At 41.4% G+C, this 24175-nt stretch overlaps 1 protein-coding gene across 1 annotated transcript in view; it reads right to left on the reverse strand.

Annotated features, from left to right (window-relative positions):
• MAP3K5 (mitogen-activated protein kinase kinase kinase 5) overlaps positions 1-24175 on the reverse strand; it is a 194390-nt gene that overhangs the window by 29141 nt on the left and 141074 nt on the right. Inside the window, exons 15-22 of the mRNA XM_034990749.1 lie at positions 22661-22794; positions 17012-17139; positions 15626-15762; positions 14573-14678; positions 9605-9762; positions 7274-7451; positions 6526-6546; positions 83-260 (exon numbers count right to left, since the gene is read on the reverse strand). Coding sequence (XP_034846640.1) covers positions 83-260; positions 6526-6546; positions 7274-7451; positions 9605-9762; positions 14573-14678; positions 15626-15762; positions 17012-17139; positions 22661-22794 — 1040 coding nt within the window. The remainder of the gene's footprint in view (positions 1-82; positions 261-6525; positions 6547-7273; positions 7452-9604; positions 9763-14572; positions 14679-15625; positions 15763-17011; positions 17140-22660; positions 22795-24175) is intronic.

Here is a 24175-nt window from a genome sequence, read left to right on the forward strand (position 1 = left end):
ATTTAGACAGCATAAATCGCACCGTCCCTTCTAAAAGGACACACAACACACTTCTTCCACCCAAAGCTGGTCAGGTCTTTACCCCAGAAAGAGTGTCCGTATTCCTTTCACGTCTCTTTCTCCGCAGGACTTGGCTCTCGTTTTGAAAGAGAAGGGGTCCGCTTTTAACTCCGCATCGGGAGAAACAGAGCCGTACTCGCTGCTGCCACTCGTGTCCCCCACCAGGACAGGCACAGGCAGGGATATGCTTCGGAGATACTCTGCTTGTCATGAGACGGGAGGACATGGTCATGAATGCTTTCAAAAATGTACCATGCTAAACACTCACCCAAAGACAGCAACATTAGTTATCAAGTTATCAAGACGTGTCTCGCTCCAACGACTAGTGAAATTATGCTAAGAGGCTGGTCAGGGATCCCACGCTCCATATATACCCATGCAGGGGGTGGATGGCGTAAGGGTCTCCCAGGCCCTGGAAGGAATACCTCAGGGCCACGAAACAGCGGAAGAAGCACCAGGCCCAGTGGTCCTGGGTTCCAATCCCCTCACTGGGGTGCCTGGGGGGCTCGGTCACTTAAACGTCTGCCTTCAGCTCAGGTATATGATCTCAGGGTCCTGGCATGGAGTCCCGCGTTGGGCTCAGTGGGGAGTCTATTTCTCCCTCTCCCCCTGTCCCTGCTGTGCTCTCTCGCAAATAAATAAAATCTTTAAAAATAAAATAAAGGATCAAGTTCATATTTTTTTCACCATGGTCCCCACAGGCTTAAGGGTCCTCCTTAGCATCTTGGGGCTGCCCTAGCTGGGGTGAGTGAGGATTCTGTGATTCCAGAACACAGGTTTGAACCGTGTTTTGCCTTAAACAAACATGCTCAGTCAGTCATGTATCAGGGTTCTGCTTAAAGAGTCATATGAAAAAGCGTTCTTTGCTAAATACAAATTTTAGAAATCAACAGACCACATGATCTCTTAGGGCTGTATCAACAAGGGCCCCAGGCTCAAAGACATGGGATGGTCGTTCAGCAGTGGACTCCTGCCTCTGTTCCAGGTGACTGCAAATCAGTAATGATTAACCGCGAGGGGCGGAGGCAGCGGGCCATCAACATTGATCAGACAGATGGACATGTTTGAGAAGCACTCATCTGATCTACAAATATATGAAAGCCAAACAGACCTTCCCTTTCTTTTCTTCCCCCACTTCCTCCAACTATCTATGGACTCTCTCCCTTATGATTCCACATATATAGATATGTTTTATTATATGTTATTTATATACTTGGAGGAAAATATACCATATTATGAATGGTAGTTATTTCTAGAAGATGTGATTTGGGGTGATTGTGATTTTCTTTCACTTTTCCAAAATTTCCAAACCTTCTACGATAAACAAGTATTATTTTTGTAAGCAGAAAAATATATGTTATTAAAAATATTTTTCACAAGCAAATACTCAACAGGCAGTAACACCATATTACCAAGAACTTGATTTACCTAATAACACACTTAGTGATGATCCAGAAGATTAAAAAAAAAAAAATCCCATTACATAGCAGGAAGTGACATTTCTCTGAAAATGGATTGCCTGACGACACCTATCACTGGGAAGCTTTTCCAAGCTGCTGAGTCTTAGAAAAAGAGTTTTGTTAGCCATATCTAGGAGCTTCTTTAATCATACAGTCTTGCAGGTAGGACACGTCCTACCCCTTGGTTATATCAAAGATGTCATGAGGACCATTCTATTCTTCTATCCCACTTGTAGCTCAGGTGAAGAAAGCAGGTGTTAGAGGGAGGCTTCGCTTTGGTTTCAACTGTAGGGAGGAAGAAGAGATGTCTATAGCTTCCCGGGATAGTTCATCTCTGAGGAAACCATCCCAGTGATCAGTCACTAGAAAGTCTCCCAAGGATGAATTGGCTGACCCACCTGCTGTCATTGAATTTGCCACACTGCTGAATCACTAGAAGGTAGGAATTGAGATGAAGCTAGGAAGAGCTGTTCTGGGTTTACAGTTTAACACCATAATGCCTTAGTTAAATGTATAGGGGTGTGCAAATGGCTACACTGAAAAGATATGGAAGGGGAAAGTGCCTGCATGCAGCATTTCCCAAATTTACTTGACCATGGCACACCCTTTTCCCTGGGACAGCTCATGGACCCAGCATTTCATGGACTAGATTTTGGGAAGTGCTGCTACAGCATAAAGCAAATGAGCAACCTCTTGCTGATAATAGTAAGATTGTCTAAGAGGAGACAGGTTTGTTGGGGGGCCCAAACAGGACTGCATTTGAGAGGACATTTCTGGGAGTTTTCAAGATCTAGAGTGTGCTTTGTTTCACTTCACACTTCTGGGGATATACTGCAGAATGGATAAAACAGCTGCTAGCTTGGCCAAATATGGACTTAAAGCAGGGGAGCACGGTTTGCATTGCTATTAGATATCAAGCCCTTACAGTTAAATGTTGCTGGTAGAAAAAGCTAGCTGAAGAAAGCTCTCACCCTTCTCTTGGCTTGATGGAATGGCCAACATCTTCGTAAGGAAGGCACAAAAGGCCTGCCGTGGAGCTCACTGCGGACCCCTAGGACTCGGTGAGGGTATCTTTGCCAGCTTATAGAATGGTGATCTTCTCTCAATGTATGTTCCATGCAGAAATGGAGGCATGCATCATTTACATGCCAAAGACAAAACTGTTGTTTCCTGGGACTAAATTCTATCTAGAATGCTACCAGGTGAGGAGTTTCTATCACGTGTTTCTGTATATAAGTACCTGTGCACATATGTGTATCTAAAGAACAGAGGGAGTGAGGATTTCACTTGTCCTGCTTTTTGGCCACATTATGTGATTTGATAACCCAGTACTGAGAAGGCCTGTGTCGTACCTGTGAATTTTAGGGTTGTTCTGAGTACCACCTGCCTAAAGAGAAGTCTCATGAGGTAACACTGTATATGTTTAAGGATGAAATCCAGGGCCCAGGGTCGTTATGGTTCATCTAGGAAATAAAGGGACCTGCAGACATTTTGCATGCCCTGTGTGCACAGCCCTGAATCCCTCCTCTACCAGATTTTAAGTTTAATCTTAAATTTGATTACCCTTCTCTGTTGGGCTCATACAGTCATTCATCCAGCATATATTTACTAGATATCTAATATTTGTTGGGTAGCCAATAGAACTCGCTGCTGGACTGAAATGAGGGTATGAAAGGGAGGAATCAAAAATGACCGTGAGGTTTCTGGCTTAAGAAATGAATGAATGAATGAATGAATGAATGAATGAACTACTTATATACTACGATGAAGAGGAATATAGGCTAAAGGGGAAGTTATTTTTAGTGGGGAAGGGGTGTGATTTCAGCATTCAGTGTGAGAAATTAAGGCCATGGGATGAGTCTGGAGCTCAGAAGAGAAGACAGAGCTGGAGACATAACCCTAGTAGTCCCCTGCCTGGAGATGGTATTTAAAGCAAAGGACGACATAATTTAGGGAGGGATGAGGAGAGAGCAGAGGACCCGGACCTTAAGAACACCAATATTTAGAGGAAAAGGAGGCAGCAAAGAAGAATGACAAGGAGAAGCCATGAAGCTAGAGGGAAACAGGAGAATGGGGCATCATGGAAGCCCACAGACGAGAGGGCTAACAGAAGAGAGAAGGAGTATCTGGGCCAAAAGCCACTGAGAAGATGAGCAAATTCAGAATTTGGCCAAATAGATCTCATTAGTGACTCTGAGCAGGGCAGGTTCAATGGTCAGTGACACCAGACACCAGACACAATGTAGGGCAGACCTTAGATTGGTGGGAAAGAAGAGGTGGGGAAGATCGGGAGACACTGCCCTTCAAGACCTAAAGCTGGGATGAGGAGCATAAAAACTGGGGTGTCAGCCAATGAGGCAGTGTGTAGTGTCAGGGGAAAGATTAGTTTACGACAGAAAACACTAGCGCAAGGGTAAGTGGGAGTTATTTGGAGAGGGGGAAGCTGAAGAAGTCAGGGGTGTGTGGGATCCAGAAGCCAACTGGGGGTTCGCCTTCTTTAGGAAAATGAATGCTCTCTCCTCTATAAGGGTGGGAAGAGGGAGAAAAGGGGATGCTAAGGCAGGTAAGTGTACATTCTTGGTGGAAACGTGATGAAATCCACTCCTGAGATTTCTAGCTTAAGTTATAAAAGTGAGAAAGCATAGTGCCTTTCAGGGGAGAAACTCAGTTATAACTGTTACCACAGAAGCATGTTGACAGTTCCTGGATAGCACGGAGGTCACAGGTCCCTTGGTATCAGCTCATATACGTTGAGGTACTGGAGCCTCCAGATGTAAGAGAGAAGCCTGGCAGGAGTTCACTCACCGGTCTGTGTGCTAATGTCTTGTCAACTTTTTCTTTAAGATTTTATTTATTTATTTATTTGAGGGAGAGGGCATGAGGGGTGGGGGAAGGGCAGAGCAAGAGGGAGAAGCAGGCTCCCTGTGAGCCCGACATAGGGCTCACCGCAGGGCTCGATCCCAGGACCCTGAGATCATGACCTGAGCTGAAGGCAGATGCTTAACCAACTGAGACACCCAGGCGCCCCATGTCCTGTCAACTCTTAAGAAACCCTTTGCTGTGGGGCTGGCCATGGAAAGTCTTAAAGAGGCTGGATGGACTTCTCTGAGGATGGGAAATGTCAAAGGTATGCCTCCGGAAGGGTGATTCTTGTTGCTCTTTTGTGGGAGCTGATGGTTAAGGGTATGCATCTAGAACCCCCTAAAAAGATGGCTTTATTAGGGGTAGACTGGAGTGGGGAGAGAGCACATGGCCAGTTTGTGGGTCCCAGATTGCTGGGACCTTCTGCCTAGGGGAGGGTTCAGGGAACTTAGAGGTTCAGGGAATTGGATATGTCCCTGCTCTGGGAGAGGGGGAATGTTCTAAATTCCTCCCATCACTATGAGAGCTGCCTCAGATCCTAACAGCTATTCAAGAGCACCAGAGACCGTCAAGGTTCTCTGAGTTCAGGACAATCTAGGGACAAAGCTCAGCCAGAGCAGTCTCCTAACTGTCACTCTGTCTCCTGTCTCCGATTGACCAAATCTCAAAGGTTCTCACACTTTAGTGAGCATAAAAGTCCTCAGGTTGTTTACTTAAAAGTATAGCATTCCAGGTTATAGCTCTAGATTCTGGGAAGGACCAGGAATCTTAATTTTTAACAAACACTCCAACTGACCCATGCAGGCAGATCTGGGCCTGAGTCACGCCTATATTTCGAGTGCCTAGGCCCTATATTCTGAGTGCTAGGTGCATAGCAGAGGTTTAAGGGGTTACTGAGTGAATGTTATTAAATAAACGATTCTTCACGCAGCTCTCAGAACGGTCCATCAAGAGCCTCACTGTTCAATATGGTAGCTGCTAGCCACATGTGCTTATTTACATGAACATTTCAATCAAATTAAAATTAAAATTCAGTGCCTCAGTCAAGGTAGCCACATTTCAAGTGTTTAATAGCACATATGCTTTGTGGCTAATGGCTTGGACAGTGTAGACAGAGGACGTTTCTATTATCATCAAATTATAGACCCCGTGATTTTAATTCCAGATTAAAGTCTTTCCCTGGCTCTCCCCTCCTGTTTGATAATTCTCATAGGGAGCCCTTTGGGAGATGCTCTTGCTTACTACCTCCAGCTTCCACTCCTCCCCATGTATTTTAAGCACCAGCAGAGCTGAACCACCTCCTGTTCCCTTCACGCACAGTGGGGTGTCACGCTTACTGCATTCACTCATTCTAGGACTGACCTCACCTGGCTCCCCACTCCCCATCTGCGACTCCCTCTGGACTGACTACATTACACGATGGTGTCGTGGATTTATTCCTTGTCTCCCCCACAAGAACAACAGCTTCTTAAGGTCAGGAACTATGCTCTTCTCATCCTTATACATTCAGGGCCTAGCACATTTCTTGTGCACACAGTGAATGCACAACAAGTGTTTATTAGGTTAAAACAAATTACTTAATTCTCTGGGTTTCTGTGTGGCAATGGGAGAGTAGTCCAGTACTGGACAAGTCACGTCTCTCTAAGGGGGAAGGAGGTCCTCCTCCTCATCACCCTCCCACTCCTCCTTTGAGGGAAGCCGAGGGTAGCTGTTGAAGGTGGAGGCCCCTTGAGGTAGGGCAGTGGCCTCTCCTCTGGGCAGAAACTGTATATGATCTGTAAAGAACCCCTGGGGAAGGAAGAGTCCTGCAGTTTGCATTCATTTAGTAGAGCTAAAACCAGGTTATAGTTTGTAGTCTTAATTAACAGGAGGCACGAAGTGCTCTGTAACACCTAAGAACAATCATAAATGGGATTTTAGCTGCTAATTGGGTTAGCACATCTGTTTTTGCTTTCCTAGGGAGGAGAGGGGGTTCTGAAGGAATGAGCCCAGCCAGGCTTGCAGCTGTACACATCCTTAGTACCCGGGAGCCTCCCATGGAGGCAAAAAGCAGAGGATGAAGCTTTTTAATGGGAAATCTAGAGCTTATCACATGATAATGCATCAAACTTCAGCTCAACGGGCAATACAAAAATGAACTCACCATTTGATCCGGCTGAAAGGGCTGTGGGAAGAAGAGCAAACAGCAACATGAGCACACGTTGGGTTTGTTGTTAAACAGAGACAACAAAAAAGTGGATGCTTGAAATGGGATCAATGTCCTTTGCAAAAATTCAATCTGTCTACCCTCATCCCAAATAAACACAAAAATGTCAACAACCAAGGGATCATTTACTTACTTTTCCTTTCTGAAATGAGTTATGGAAATTATTGCAAAAGACAATTTATATTTTTACACTGCTGTTTTATTTATAACTGGCAATCTTCTCTTCTTTTCTTTTCTTTCTTTCATTTTGCAGGGGGTTAGTTATTCAGAAAGATATCCTCTAAGAGGCAATAGGTGTTTTCCTCAAATTAAAAGAACATATAATCTGGATGGCTTGGAAGTTTTAACAGCTCCATAATAGCTCTGTAGCCCATCAGTGGTGATTTAGAGTTTCAGCTCGAAAAGTCTGTATTTCACCCTTTTTTACACTTTTACACATTGCTACAGATGCTGACGCAGGATCCTCGGACTAACCAGGTGATGAAAGACTATTACATATGAGGTCCTAGCATTCGTGAAATTGATGGTAAGGCAGCTTCCTGATACCAAAACTGAATGTCTAAGCACGCTGTGCTAATGTTTACACCAATTTCTAGTGACATCTATAAGCAGATTACTTTACCTCTGGAGAAATCTTTCATCTTAAAAGCTTAGGGCTTGGTGACTCTGACCCGTATCCACATACCTGAAAGCTTAGGTTGTGTCTTTTTCTTTTTGCTTGAAACTTTTAAGAACTCATCAACAAGCAAGTCGTTAGCACAGGCTCTCTTGTCGGGGTCTGGTTCAAAACACTTCAGTATGAATGCCTTGGCCTCTGCTGACATGGACTCTGGGATCTCCGGGTGGACTTTAAACATTCCCACCTAAGACACAACACACGTAGCTTTTGAGAGACCATCTCATCACATGAGCTCCAGGATCGAAAACTTGGTCCCCTAGCACAACAAAATCCTTTACTATATTCTACAGACTCATGCCTTTCCTCAAAGTGTGATAGGATATTTTGTTCCTCTATGTTATGGAAAGTTTCCAGAGTGTTTCTGTAACTTTATCAATGACATACACCAAGCAATTATGTTAAGACCGCAGATAGCACTATGAAGAAAGAATTCAGTCCTTGCCACTTTAGGACACGTTAGCACGCTGGCACGCAAGAAAGACATTTTTAATTGAGACCATTGTGTTGGCCATAATAGCTATGTGCCAGGAACTATGCTTGGCTTTTTGATTGATGAATTCCATTGAATGCTCCCAACAACCCAGTGGATTAAATATTATCCCTGTTATAACAATGACAAAAATGAGTCTCAGAGGGGTGAGTGATCTGTCCTAGAAAGGCAGGTCTGGGATTCAAACCTTAATTTGTCTGGCTTAAAGCCTGTGTTCTTTCCCCTATGCTGTGAGTTCTGAATTTTTCCTGTCTCAGATTGCCCATATGAAGAGATACTTTAAAATTAAACACAGAATTTTTATAACAATTAGAATTTTCTTCTCACCGCTGCCATTCTAATATTTTTTTTCAATAATATTTTCATGTAGTTAGTAGAGAAAATTTTCTAAGGAAATTTTTTTTGTTATTATGTAGCTTATAGAAGTGTATTATTATATAAACAATAATATACAGTTATTTGTAGTAATTATATAGCCTTTACTATATCAGACACTATTCTAAGTGTTTTGCACATATTATCTCATACACGTCTCAAAAAACCTTTATTAGATCGCTACTATTTTTATACCCATTTTACAGATTAGGAAAATGTGGTACAAGAGGGTTAAGCAATTTGCCCAAAGTCATCAAAGAGTCTGACTGTGTTGGAGCCTAGATTCAAACACTGTAAATCAGTGCTAGAGTCTATGTCATCTCATCTAAAGCATACTGTATAATAATCCCTACACCGATGGGTAATAGAGCAGCATTTCAGAGTGAAATCCTAGAGATGGGTGAAAACTTGAAACACTGACCAAGAAGAGAAAGACACCCATTTATGTCAAGAAAGGCAGCTTTCTTAGCAGCTCTCATTGCCCTTCCAGTTTGGTTACAGTCCTCATTTCTCTATCAGCAGTATCCCATCAGTCATTTTCAAGCGGAAGGGAAGCCAAGTTTTCTACACAAGCAGAAGGTATGTGACACATGGCCCCTCACGAGAGAGGCTATTCACAGTGGAATAAGTGCTAGAAACATGGTCCGAGGCAGGGAAAGACATCACAAATTTTCATCGGAAGTCTTCTGCCTTAGAGAACAGCAGATGGGTGAGCTTTACTTCTTGGGAAACAGGTGCTCAGTTTAAACCTTCCTCCGGCTTGGCAGTGTAGCAGGCAAGGACAGGTGGGGACGGCAGGGACTCAGAGCAGGTCACTGCTTTGCTCAGTCCCTGGATTCCAAGGCTGTGGCCCCTGGGCTCCGTCAGTCCTATTTCCATATCAGTCCTATTTCCATATTAGGTGCTCCCTATTTGGGGAGGTGGGCTGCTTCCCCCTCCCAGGAGAGTTAAGAACGAAAGGCAAAGTAAGCGGCTAGAAGAGTAGCTATAATAAGAATATGATTGGTGCCCTTAAAATAGCAATTATTGCCCACCCCTTTCTTAATGGAGCCTCCAAACTCTTATGATAGAGAAGGAAAATATTGCTTTGATTTAATACTTAAATGAAGTAAAAATGTCCTTATATCTCCCTCCATGGAGGATTTCCAGACTGTTTCCCAAAGAGCTTAAATCGTCTTCCATGGAGTAGTGTGTTATTTATGTTGCATTGTAAAAAGGTGGTTAGACGAAGTTACATGGAATCTCACTTTATAGCTGAGAAATCTAAGGCAGGGAGAGATCCTCAGTATGAGGCATACGCACTGACTTTGAGGGGAGTGAATCTTCTTGACTTCACTGAGCTCTGAGAGCACATTTAATGTGCTTACCTAGGCTCCTTCCCTTTTGCCTAAAAAAATATCATACACATACATGGAACATCCAGTAGCTTTATCCAATAGTTTTTAAGACATTTAAGACATATGAAATGTGACCTTGAACATAGCTGCTTGTGGTTCTCCCAGTTCATAAAAAGGTGGTTTCCCTGTGGCCATTTCGATGATGGTGCAGCCCAAAGACCAGATGTCTGCTGCTTTCCCGTAGCCTCGTGGTCCTTTGTCTATGATTTCCGGTGCCATATACTGAAGGGTACCTGGGGATAATTCAAACACACTTCCACTTTAGAAGAGAGAAAACAGATGAACATCTAATGACAGCTTTAATTGTCCACATAAATAAGACAACTTTAGAAGCATGATTCAGGTCTTGATATCTCATCTTTCTTGAGTCCCAGTTTTCTTTGTCATTAATAAAAGTGGAGATAGCAGTAATTACAGTGCATTTTATCAGGGATGTAAGAATAGCTTGCCAACGTGATCTGGTCATGAATAGATACTTTCTCATCTCCTAGATAGTAGAGTATAAATGAGGCATCATTTTACTGGGACCTCTTAGAAACTTCTAAGAATGAGTCATTTGAAAACAGCAGAGAATATATCAACACACACTTTTTGCAATTAGTTTTTCAAATACGTGGAGATTCCTATTATGTATACTTCTAATCTTTGCAGGAAAAGTCTAGGTCAATCATCCATTCTTCCTAGATCTATATTTCTCAATTTCTAAATTGAGTGCTTAATTCTTCTGTTTTAATTCTTATTTCTAAATCACAAAAGCATGAAGATTCTAAAAGCCATTGTTAAAAATTATGTAAATCATTTTTGGTGTACTTTATTCTGTAAATCAAATATATATGGCTTCTGCTGTGTGCCTGTGGTCCATGGAATAACAGGTTTAATGGATCAAAGACAGTTCAGGAGCCATCACTACAGACAAATCACCAGGCACAGAGTGAAGAGGAATACAATGAAACATAGGAGATTTAAAAGGCTACATGGAATCAGAGAGTTGAAGAGTGTGGTATGATGGAAAGAATACTAAACGGGGAGCCAAGAATGCTTGGCTCTAGCTCTAGTCTCGTATATCTCAGATAAACACCCAACTGCAGCTGTCTCAGTGGCTTGAGCGAGAGGCTGAGTTGGCTTCTAATACCCCCTCGAGTGATTCCCCCAAATCCAACAATGAGTCAGAAGTGTGAACAGGAACAGATTATTGCCACATCCCCTGCTACTGATAGACTCATGCAAATGATACAATCAGCAAACAGGAACTCATCCAAGATGCTATATTCAAGTATTTCAAATCCTGAGGCATTTGCTAAAAGAGCTACTTCAGTATTTTCTGATTCATAACCAAACTGACAGACATTTTGATAAATAGAGACACCTTTTATGAAACGCCTCATGCATGATTTATAGGTGAAACTGCTCTGCACCATTCCTCTGAATTGTTCCTAGGAAGCCCACCAGCATAGGCTAGAAACTGGCTGTTTGTTGTTCATGAGACCAAATAAAAGTATATTATTTTTGTCAAGTATTGTCATCTTGCCAGGTTATCCTCCAGCTCTCATTATTATGTGGCAGGAGCTCATGTTCAAGTTCACATACGACTGTACATGTCTGTTGTCGGCTCAAATCAGCAACACTATTAGAGGGAAGCATTTCACCTGGCCAAGGGTAAGGTAACTATGCTCCTCAAATCACCTACCCTTAGGAGAAAATTGTTATGATTTCTTTATTTTTAGATGATGAACTAGAGTGATTGGATGGGTTTTTTTTATGATGTAAATAAAATCCAATGGTCTTTTAGAAAATACGTGTTTAAGTCTACCACTCGGTTTTTCTTGTATTCTAAAATAGAATTGATGAGAGAATTTAAGTTGTACTAATATCTGAGTAGAAATTACAACTGATTAAAATATAGTGAACTTTAAAAATTGGACAATTCAAGTAAAATCTTAACACATTATGCAATGTTTCTATGTATCAGATAGTATTTTGAAGAGCTCTATCTGCCAGTTGTGTTTAATTATCTCCCACAGAGCAAGTGCCAAAAAAAAAAAAAAACAGGTTTAGTTATGTATTCATACCTGCTCTCTTTATTCCACAATCATATGACATATAATATCTTATATAAAGAGATTTACAGAGCTAGATAATGAAGACACAGGCCAATCTGTACATTAGCCTAAGGAAAACAAGAGTATTGACTCTAAAATCCATACCTTATATAGCTTCATTCCAAAGTTTTAAAAAATTACTTTAAAATAATCTTTAGAATTGCAATCACCCATGAAATCACTACAACTTAGTGGCTAAAAGTGTGAACTTTGACATCCCACTTAATCCACTCATTTATTCAGCAGATTTACATCAAGTGCCTACCGTGGGCCAGACACTTAGAATATAGCAGTGGAGTACACAGAAATCCTGGGCTCATGGAGCCTGCATTTTTTGCAATGGGAAACAGACATTAAAGTATAGCATAATAAATCAGTAAATTATATAGTATGTTAGAAAGTGATGTGTCAATGACACACACACACACACACACACACAAAGGTAGGGAAGTGGGATCAAGAGTGCCCAGGGAGGTCTGCCCCATCAATAGGACAGTCATGGTAGGCTCGCTGAGATGACATCTAAGATAAAAAATGAAAGGAGAGGGATTTAGCCACATAGATAGCTGGGAGAATAGTGTCATTAGCAAAAGGAAGAGCATGTGCAAAGGCCTTGTGGCATGGTACAATGAAGGAAATGCAGGACGGCCAGTGTTTCTGGCACATAGGGAGCAACGGGTAAGAGCAGGAAATGAGGTCTAAAAGGTAATGGACTCCATATCAGGTCAGAGCCTTGTCCACCATATTAGGACTTTGGCATTTGTTTGCTCTGAAAGAAACAGAAAGCCACTGAAGTCTCTGAGTAACAGGGCTTGATTTATGTTTTAAAAGGATCACTCTGGCTGCAGTGTTAAGAATAGACAGTAGGAGGCAAGAGTCCAAGCAAGGAGAACAGGCTTTGGAGGTGATGTAGTTGAGAGCGGAGGGTGGCAGAAGTGGAGGCAGTGAGGAGTGGTCCAATTTTGGACACCTTCTGAAGGTAGAGTCGGTAGGCTTCCTTGTGGATTGGGTTGGGGTGTGAGAAAAGAGAGGCACCAAGGATCCCTCTAAGTTTTGGGTGGCCATCAACTGAGAGGGAGAAGAGTGTGGGTGGAACAGGTTTGGGGAGAAGGTAATTAGTTCCATTTGGCATGTTAGGTCTAGTTTGAATCGTAGCTCTATTACTTACTAGCACTATGACCTCGGGCAAGTTATTCAACCTCTTTGAACCTTAATTTTGCATTGTAAATTGGGATACTGATTCCAAAGAATTAGAGCTGATATATGAATTTCAGTGAAATATGTAAAGCACTTAACACAGTCAGGTAGATAGTAAGCACTCTATAAATGGCGGGTGATGCTGCCCTCCCTCTCACCAAATCACCAAACAGATCAATGTCTTTCCAGGCAGTTCATCAGAAGTTGACTGAGCACCTGTGAGGCCTATGGCCATGAGCGGATCAAGGTGTGCCCCTCCAAGTCCTCTTGATCAGCCCTGGAGACCAACCAGGCACATCAGTGACATGGGTCACTCAGGTGAGGCCAGTGTGAGAAATGCAAACAAAGGGCTCTGGGAGGACTGCTTTACTACAACTCCTTTAGGGATTAAAAAAAAAAAACCATGTCTTTAAGATTAGCAGAAGACATTAAATTAACATCTTGCCCCAAATAAAATGTCTGAAAGTAGGGATTCTCCCATCAGAAGTTACCGAGTCTAGGCAGCATCTAAAATGTCTCTTGCCAAATTGAGAGAGTATGAGGAAAGAAATGGAAAGACATTTAAAGTTACTAGTATGTTGGAATTAATTTTGTTCAAAAAAATACAATTTAAATGTGTTTAATGCTGTGCCCTGAAAGACCCATTGCTGTGAGTGTAGGAACTGGGTCAGAGGTGTTATTGACTGAATGTTCTGAGGAGAAGATTTACAGAATTTCTCTCTCTCCTTTTCCCCTTCCAGGCTACCAGAACAGATATATTAGCAAGGTGGAGAGGAAGATGGACTAGAGTAAGGAGGTCAAAGCAAAGAGCAAAGGGTAGATTAAAAATCCAAGTTCTATTATTTACAAGCTGTTGTGACCTCTAGCTGTGATCTCTCTTCTCTCTATCTCCTCATCTGCAAAATTGAGGTACCACCACCTACCTCACAGAATTCAGAAAGGGGGGATATCTGGCCATTTTGCTTTATTTTAGACTACAGATTATTCATTACCTTTAAATTACTCTTTCTCTGATGATAATAACAAGGACTTAGCACTTCATGAGAATCAGCAGAGTTGAGTGGTAAGAATTTCTAGTGGAGACCAGAGTCAAAGTTCCAGATGCCCTCCTGTAACTGTGGGGCAGTCATTCATCTCTCTGAGCCTTGGTTTCCTCTTTTTTTGGCAATCACTTTGTCTCCACTCCCCCAGGACTTTGCTCAGAGGTAGCTTGGTGGCTGGATTGCCTAATTTCTCAGGCAAGCTCTCTCCCCACCCCAATTCTGAGTTGGTGAGTCACGTCCTCTTCTGAATTGAAATTCTACGGGTTATTTATATTGTGAGTAGGAAATAGGCCACAGGGAGTAAACAGATTAGGAACTCATAGTTCAAATGGGAAGTGATTAAGGTATGAGTAAGAATCACAGAGATGTTGGGCTAAAAAAATGTTAAAAAAAAAAAAAAATCTTGTCAGGTTTGTAGTGGTTATAGCCAACCAGGAGAGAAGTAATGACATGAAGGGGAAAACAACAAATTGAGAGTTAAAAAAAAAAATTTCAGTGGCATTAAGCAGGAGACTGAGCAAATCATAGAATACAAGATGAGAAAAGAGCCAGATCAAATTCTACACATTTTTCAATGAGCATCAAAATATACTCACATTAACGTCTGTGAGAACTCAGACTGACTTTATCTCTCACATTAGGCTCTAACGCAGCAATTATTTCTTTAATTACATAAGATCTGTATCATCACTGCAAAAACATACCAGTAAAAGTTTCAGTACATGGGTTTATGCCAGCGAGCCTCTTTGATGTTCCGAAGTCCGAGATCTTGAGAACACCACTATAGGTATTAATCAACACGTTGTCGCCCTAGAGAACAAAAGACTTGAATCAAAAATGCTCTTTCTTCCATTACTGTTTGTGGGTTGGCTCGTAAGTCCACTAGGAAAAGGTGTCCTTAGAGCAAACAAGGACTCAATCTGTGCTCTTCATTAATAGCTAACCTCAAGAGTGAATTCTTGACACCATTTTTGTTTACATATTATCACTTCACAATCTGCTACTCACACAAGGTCGTAACAGGGGCCTGGTTAGAGCTTGCTGTGGTTTGCAAACTGTAGGGGCTATCTGTGTGTGATAACTAAGATATTCATGACTTCCTAGTCATTTTACTTTGTTTTCTGCTCTTGTGCTTCTTCTCCTGGAATATTTAGGGATATGGCAAATCAACGAGATCTGGGTTGATTTGGGGATAGTAATAGTAACCTCCTTTCCATAGTCCCACCTTTGTCAGAAATTTGCTAGTTCAGAATTTTCTCTTTTTAAAGGGAATCAAATAGGTTATTTAATTTTAGTTCTAACAGCGAGTATGTGATACTCGTCAGAAGAGGGAACCTTTTTTTTTTTTCTCCCTCCTAGTCATTCAACCATTGATGTAGTAGATGTTTACTGAGTAGCTACCCTGGGCAAGGATACAAATATTGAGCAGCCTGTGAATGCCTCAGGAGCGGGGACCCTATCCTGTCCAATTTTGTCCTGCGGTGCCTCCTCCGCAGAGCACCTAAAACAGTGTCAGGTGTGCAGTGGAAGCTCAATCTTTGTTGGCTGAACATGGTTGAGAGGTTTACTCGTTGAGGAGAAGAGATAAGGCATGAATATCAGTAACTGACTCCAAGCAGAGGAGGCTTATATTTCTGCTATCTCTAAGCTTTATTTATTCACGATTCTAAATGAATCCCCATAACACAGTATGACTTTTGCAAAGAAAACAGTTACCTACCAAGGAACTTGCAAACATGAATCCTAGTGCATCCTACCTTTATATCCCGGTGGACTATCTGATTGTCATGGAGGTATTTTAATCCTTCAAGTATCTGCTTTGTATAAAAGCCAATTGTTTGCTCATTGTCCTTCAATGGGCCCCATTTGGAACGAAGGAGAGCAGAAAGACTTCCTGTAAAGTAGGGAGAATCGGTGGATAAAATCTTATCAAATTAGTTCTTCCAAGCATGTTAACAGCGGTACATTAATTTAAGCTAACATTTCTTGGTTATTCCTGGTGGCCCAGGAAGTAGAGTACTAGACGCTTGGGCTCTCATATGCTCTGAAGATGCTCGTTATCAAATAGTCAAAATAGGGCGCCTGGGTGGCTCAGTTGGTTAAGCGACTGCCTTCGGCTCAGGTCATGATCCTGGAGTCCCGGGATCGAGTCCCGCATCGGGCTCCCTGCTCAGCGGGGAGTCTGCTTCTCCCTCTCCCGCTCCCCCCTCTTGTGCTCTCTCACTCTCTCTCTCTCAAATAAATAAATAAAATCTTAAAAAAAAAAAGTCAAAATAAAAGGCCACTCAGTCCCTAACTTTAATCCAAGTCACAATGATTGATACTAAAATGGTTCAACATACTTTTGTCTCCTAATAAACTGCAAGCTGATGTCACATGTCTAATTTTAAAAAAATGTTTATTGAAGTATAATTGACAAACATTATATTAGTTTCAGGTGTACCACATAATGATGCAATATTTATATATACTGCAACATGATCACCACAATAAGTCTAATTAACACCTGTCACCACACATAGTTACAAGAACATTCTTTTCTTGTGATGAGAACGTTTAATTTTTACTCTCTTAGCAACTTTCAAATACACAATACAATAGTGTTAACTCTAGTCACCATGCTGTACGTCACATCCCCAGGACTTATATATTTTATAACTGGAAATTCGTACCTTTTGACCCTCTTCCCCCATTTTGCCCACCCCTACCCCCTGCTTCTGGCAACCACCTATTTGTTCTCTGTTATTCATGAGCTTGGTTTTTTTGTTTGTTTGTTTGTTTTATTCTACATGTAAGTGAGATCATACAGTATTTGTCTTTCCCTGTAAAACTTATTTCACTTAGCATAATGCCCTCACAGTCCATCTGTGTTGTTGAAAATGGCAAGATTTCACTCTTTTTTATGAATGAATAATATTCCATTGTATATATAAAACACATCATCTTTATCTATTCATCCAGTGTGGACCCTTAGGTTGTTTCCATATCTTGGCTATTGTAAATAATGCTGCAATGAGCACAATCAAATTTATATTTTAACTTAGACAAAGTTAGACCTGTAAACCAGTAAATCCCATTCAACTGTGCTCCTCTTCAAGCCCCTAAAAATTTATACTTTTTAAAGAAAGAAAAACATCTCTTACCTCCTGGGACCTGCTCCATGAAGATTTTGATGAAACCATTCTCACTGAAAGAGCCCAGATACTGGACAATATTTTTGTGCTTCAGATGTTTATGCAATGCGATTTCTTCATGTAGGGGCTGGGAGTATCTAAAAGACATGCAAATGTTGATGAGCCAATTGTGTAGCCAACTTTTAGTGTATAAATGTAAGCAATACAAACCGAAAACATCAGCTAAATATATGTCCACATGTAAAGTAAAATATGACTATCTAAAGTGCTTATTTAACATAAATTCTGTGAAGTTGAAGCAGTGGTAGGTAGGGTCTGAGGGGTAATGTGTCAGGCATCGATCTGAGCCTATTGTATATATTAACTCGTTTCTCACAACAACCCCAGGAGAAGGTACTTTTAAGATGCCCATTTTACAGATGAGGAAATTGATTCACCAAGAGGATAACTAACCTGTCCAAGATCTTAAAGCTAGTAAGTGACAGAACTAAGATATTAGTCCAGGAAAACTGAACGCACCCACATACCTCACGGTCTATATTAACACAACTTTCTATTCCACCGGCCTTATAACATAACTCTACTATTCCAGGAGACTCTTTCCCTGGAAGATAAAAATTACAAATCACTTTCATTTTCATTCCAGAACTTACTAAAAGGCCGGGCAACTCTTCTGTAGGAAACATAAAACCATTTATATCCTAAGTCTCCTTGAGCTCCTGACTAACCCTCATTTTACTGGGTCCATCAGTTCTAATATATCATGGTTTTTTTTTTATCCCATCCTACCCATGCCTCCATGCTGGAAGACCAGGATCAAACCATCTGGTTTCTTTCAAAATTACATACTTGAAGTATGTTGCTTTATCAGATTATACAGTGAAAGTGTTTTATATTTCTGGAACAGACAAAACAACCCTCTTGATGATTATTTGAAGTACTATACAGCTTCTAGACTCTTAGCAACCTTGAATATTAATATTATATTATATACTTATATTAATATGAGTATTTTATAACTAACCATGGTAGGGTGTTGGGAGACCCAAAGCTATTCTCTAATTTTTTTTCTGTTGTACAGTGGAGGTTACAGGTGTGAAAGGCACTAACCACTAGACCACAAACTACAAACCTGATGCCTCATGATTTGTTTTGGTGTTACGTGCAAGAAATACTTAGATCTTACGATGGCAAATCCATGTAAACAGAATGGATTTTTTTGAATGCCAGTGACAAATACTAGAACTGGTTAGTATTGAATAATGCTATTTTCATGAAGCTTTTCAGGATAAGCTACAAAGCTAAAGCAATAAGGAGGTTACAAAAATCCAAATTCATTTAATTTAAACAAACTTTTATAATCTTTGAAATATTACTCAGAATGCTTCCTACAACAGCAAAAAATTAACTCGTATTTTAGATCTTTTACTCATTTTATTTTTCTTTAGAACTGCTCTAGGAACTATAAAGGTAGGTATTAACCTGAATCCCTTAACAGGATATCAGTTAGAGACAGCTCCATTTTGGTAACTGAGACAACATGAGAAATATGGGTATATGGTGTTACCAATAAGATACTTAGGTTATGATTCTCAGGACATTTGCAAGTTACTTCTTCTATGGTGTTTAATACACTTTATTAACATTAGTTAATAAGATTGCTCTTGATATGCATGAGATAAATTAGTAGCAAATATTGGGTCTATTCTACAGATTTAGGGCATTAAAATGACTAAATAATCCAAAGCAAATGATTAATTCAGTTTATGATGAGCCAAAGGGCTCCCACCTCCTGACCCTCTATTGCAAATCAATTATGGATGTTTAAATATAAGATCCTGGAAAAGGAAATACGCCACTCCCCTGCCCCTTCCATTATGTAACCAGATGATAGCTTAAAAGTTACAGTAATAGTCTGGATTCAACCTAGCTAAGAATAAGAACTCTTTTCCAATATGAAATTGATTAGTAACACTCAGAAATTCTCACTAAGTGAAAGGGTAAGTGCCAAGCACTGAATAAGCATGAAATTCTAATTTGTTCAAGTCAATAAGCAATGCTTATCTATGGGAATTACAAGAAAATCTTATTTCTTCTCTATTAGCTGTGACAGTGGAAAGAAGAAATGGTATAGATAATCAGAGTTACTAATATATATTTAGCTTTGAAAAATTATTAATCCATATGTGTTTCCAGAGCACCTTCTCTGAGTCAAATTCCCACTACGTCCATCCACACCAGTGGTTCCCAGCCTTGGCTGGACATCTCATCTCTTGAAAGGATTTTTTAAAAACAATGCCTACGAAAAAAAAAAAATGCCTACGACCCACTCCAGAATTTCAGGGGGTAGGCCTGAGCATCAGTATTTTTTAAAGTGCCCCAGTTGGCCCTAATATGTGGTGGGGTAGAGAATAACTGATCTATATAAATAGTTCAGGTTCATGCAGAACGTTAGAGAAGGAAGCCAACCTGAGATGAACAACGAGTTGGGACAGATTAGGAATCCACCCCCACTTCTCTCCTACAACTACTCCGATTCTCTAACGAAGTGTTTTTAAAGTGTGAAGGAAAACAGAGAAGCAACTGTTTTTGTTGCTATGATCCTTCATTCCAGATGGCCATGTGTGGTGGATGCTGGATCATGCATTATTCACATGCATCCTATTACCTTAGCAATTGTCCTTTCTAACTGCTATCTTTTTTACATGCACCCTGAAAACCTCTCCAGGGCATATAGATGAAAACCACTTTGTGTGTCAACTCTCATGATAACATAAGAGACTTTGCTTTTATAGGTAATAAGGAGATGCCCGGCACCAGGTGTTCAAGAGAAGCACCTGTCATGCGAGTGTTTTCAAACAACCCACATTCTGCCAAATGCATTGCTACAGAACAGGACCTTTGTTGGTGTGCTCTGTGTATGCCCACTGGCAGCTGAATAAACGTAAGTTACAAAGGGGATTCTGAAAGTGGTTTGCTTCCAACTACCTACTTAAATTCATCTGCTGGTGGGAGGGGAGGGATGTTGCTGAAGATCGGTGGGTTGGCTGCAGTAACTGGATAGTGCTAAGCCCTTTAAATTTTATATTGTTTCAGAATCTACGTACGTGTTACTTAAGAACCTATAGGAATATTTAACAAAATTTTTCATATGACAAATTGATATATATTACCCTGGGTATTGCATTAATAATTTCTTCATCATCTCATGAGAGTATTATTCATAACTATGTCTCACCGGTTAACCAAGAGGAAACTCTGCAACAGTATCACAGAAAATAAAATGAAAACCATCCGTGGGGCAGAGAGCAATAGCTGTTTGCTCACCTCACATCTGTCCTTCCCTCTTTGTAGGATTTTGTTTCAGGAAACAAAGGGCCAGCTAAAAAGCTATTGAGTCCCTAGACTCCCTTGGGGTTCAGCGTGGTCACTTTCTCGGTGAATGGAACAGAGGGGAAAGTATGCTGGACGTTTCTGGGAAAGTTTGTTGTCTTTTTTCTTCTTCCTACCTCGAATGCAGATATGGAGGCTGGAGGCAAAGTGGCCTCTGGGGAAAGTCACACACTAAGGATGGAAAGGCAAAAAGAGCTGGGACCTGGGACACTGGGAGGATGTGGTTTTCAGCATGGGGGAGGTAAGGAAGGCCTGTCTACTGGATTAAAGTCTGAATTGAGAACTGACAGAAATGAGGCAATCCTGCTGAGTTCTCTGGAAGGAGCCCCTGTGTGCCTGGGGTCGGTGTGGCTGCCGGGGAGGATGTGGGGCCACAGAGGGAGGCAGAGGTCTGTGCTAAGGGCTCGGCGTTTCATGCTGGTTACAATAAGGTTCCCTGAAGGGTTTCAAGCAGCAGTGACGTGATGTGATTTCCCTTCAGAGAGATCTCTGTGGCTTCTCTGAGGAAGGCTGGAGTAGGGGGAGAGGAAAGAGTGAAGGCAGAGACTAGTTACCAGGTGTTACAATAAGGAGCCCACGTGAGAGACCTGAAAGCTTAGACTGGACGTGCAGCCGTGGCGATGGGCAAGAATGGGGAGATTGCGAACGTGTTACAGAAGTCGAGACAACAGTATGACTTACTGATGCAGGAGACATCGAGTGAGAGAGAGGAATCTAAAGGAATCCTAAGATTTGGCCTGAGCAGCTGATGAATGAGATAACCTTCATTGAGGCAGGGAATACATCTGGGGGTAAAAAATCCACAGTTCCGTTTTGGCCACGTTAACCTGGAAACTTACAAGTGGAGACGTTGGGTGGACAGATGACCCAGAGAGCTCAGGGGAGTATCCTTTCTGAAGAAAGCTGATTGTGTAACCCTGTCACCATGGCCAAAGACAAGTGGACCTGAGGGGACATGATCTCACGACCCTGAGATCATGACCTGAGCTGAAATTGAGAACCAGATGCTTAACCGAGTCATCCACACACCCCAGTTTTGGAAGTTCCTATGGACATATCCTCAAGCTCAGAGAGGGGGCCGTGTCCAGCCCATCAAAAGCATTCTTCATTTGTTAGTGATTATGATCTCTAGCATTTCTTTTGGTTCTGACTTAGGATTTCCATTTCTGTTTGCACTCCCTCTATTTTTGTACACCGTCTACTTTACCCATTAGAGCCTTTAGCATATTAAACTTGTTTTAAATTCCTGGTCTGATCATTCCAACATCCCTGCCATATCGGAGTCTGGTTCTGATGCTTGCTTCAAACTGTGTTTTTGTCTTTTGGTATGCTTTGTAATTTTTGCTGAAAGTCGGGCATGATGTATTAGGTAAAAGGAATCACAGGAGGGGAAGCATTCTATAATCTTATGCTTATGTCTCAGTCTCTTCGAGGGCCTGTGCCCCTGGCCTGGGAGCCTCACAAATGCTTTGCAGTCTCCCTCCTCCCACAGCTGGGGCAGGATGGCTACAGTGGGCAGGAGTTGGGTATTTCCTTCCCCCCAGCTGGTTAGGCTCTGATAATACTCTCATAGGTTAGGCCCTGGTAAAAATAGTCTCTCTGAGGTCAGGCCTTGTCAGGAAGAACAGAGCTGTGGCATATTTCAAAATGGTTTCTCTCCCCTTTCCCCCTGCCGGAAGCATGGGGGGATTTTTCTCCAATATCACTGTGTGGGTCTGGTAGGGCTTCTGGAGGCAAAACGCACAAAAGTGCTCCCCCCCTCCCCATGACTCTCCCTCCAAATTTGGGCAGAGGCTTGGCCTGTGACTTCCACTTCTCCAGTGGATCCGAGAATTCTTAGTTTGGTCTTAGTTTGGTCAGCTTTCCACTTGTTAAGATGGAGGGATGACTTCCAAGCTCCTTGGGTATGAAACAGGACACTGGAACCTGTGGGGTTCAAACCATTTCTGATCCTGCTTACTCCCCATCTATCTGTCTAATACATCAACCATTCTCTGACACAACTGAGCCCAACACGCAAAGGCCAATGTCTTTCCTATTCTTTAGAAGTCCTGTCCTTGTCACCTCCGAGAGGCCGCCCTTCCCCACCAGAGGGTTGTGCTTGAATCACTGATTCACGCAGCAGCTAAACCTCAGAGGGGGTTGATTAAGACACTGGAGTTTTCAGAGTTTCATTAGTTAGAATATCACCAAAACATTGTCTAAAATGCCATAAACAACCCAAAGTACCTTGAAAACAGCTTTTATTAGCCACAATTACTGTACCTGCTATCTCTCTCTGGGATTTCCTTTATAGCGATTCTGACCTGGTTGCTCAGGTCTCGGCCTGCGTAGACGATCCCGTAAGTGCCTTTCCCTAAAACGACTCTGTCACCATTCTCATCATATTCATAGTCATACTACAAAAAGGAAAATGGGGGAACAGAAGATTAAAATGTGAATTGCATTCTACATTTCAAACATCAACTTTTTCCATGAGCACCTTCCCTTATTTTATCAAATTGCTTTAACAAGCGAAACATGATGAAGCTCTAAGCAGCAGCTTCAAGAGCCAAAAACTGGACACTCTCAACATAAAGCAGATAGTATGTTCATGTTTTCACAATTGCTACGAACACAGTGGGGACTATGTATTTAAATCCAGGAAAGTGCTTCTTCAAAAGCCCACTTGGATTTTTTTATCCACTAAATCCTACTTTTCATAGATCCAGGAGATGAGTATGATTAGCAATAATGTATATCACTATCTATTACATCTAATTGATCTTTCTTTTGTTTCTCAGCTTTTGATACTGTGCAATTATTTCATACTCTGCCAAGAGAATAAAGCCACTGAAAAAAAGGCTTTGGGTAAGAAGGACGTTTTTGTGGTCTTCTGCATTGACAATGATAAAATAAGGATTATTTTTCCTTTACTCCCAATTCCCCAAGATCAAAATACATTTTGAAAATGAAAAATAGTTTTGTTAATCCATTCTACTGTGGTTTTTTTTGTTTCTATATCATTTATTTCTGCTCTAATCTTTATTATTTCCCTTCTTCTGCTGGCGTTAGGCTTTATTTGCTGTGCCTGTTCTAGCTCCTTTCAGTGTAAGGTTAAGTTGTATATTTAAGACTTTTCTTGCTCCTTGAGGTAGGCCTGTATGTCAATATACTTCCTTCTTAGAACAAAACTGGAGGTATCACAATTTCGGACTTCAAGCTCTATTACAAAGCTGTAATCATCAAGACAGTATGGTACTGGCACAAAAACAGACACACAGATCAGTGGAACAGAATAGAGAGCCCAGAAATGGACCCACAACTCTATGGTCAACTAATCTGCGACATGGCAGGAAAGAATGTCCAATGGGAAAAAGTCTCTTCAACAAACGGTGTTGGGAAAACTGGATAGTCACATGTGTGTACACCATATACAAAAATAAATTCAAAATGAATAAAAGACATAAATGTGAAAGAGGAAACCATCAAAATCCTAGAGGAGAACATAGGCAGAAACCTCTGGGACCTCGGCTGCAGCAACTTCTTACGAGACACGTCACCAGAGGCAAGGGAAACAAAAGCAAAAATGAACTACTGGGACTTCCTTAAGATAAAAAGCTTCTTCTGCACAGCGAAGGAAACAACAACACGAAAAGGCAGCCTACAGAAGAGGAGAAGACAGTTGCAAATGACATATCTGATAAAGGGTTAGTATCCAAAATATAAAAAGAACTTAAAAAATTCAACACCCAAAAAAAACCCCCAAATAATCTAGTTAAGAAGTGGGCAGAAGACATG

Source organism: Mirounga leonina, unplaced genomic scaffold (genome assembly GCF_011800145.1).
Source record: "Mirounga leonina isolate KUSES-001 unplaced genomic scaffold, KU_Mleo_1.0 Mir_53, whole genome shotgun sequence".
In the NCBI taxonomy this organism is placed as follows: Eukaryota; Metazoa; Chordata; class Mammalia; order Carnivora; family Phocidae; genus Mirounga; species Mirounga leonina.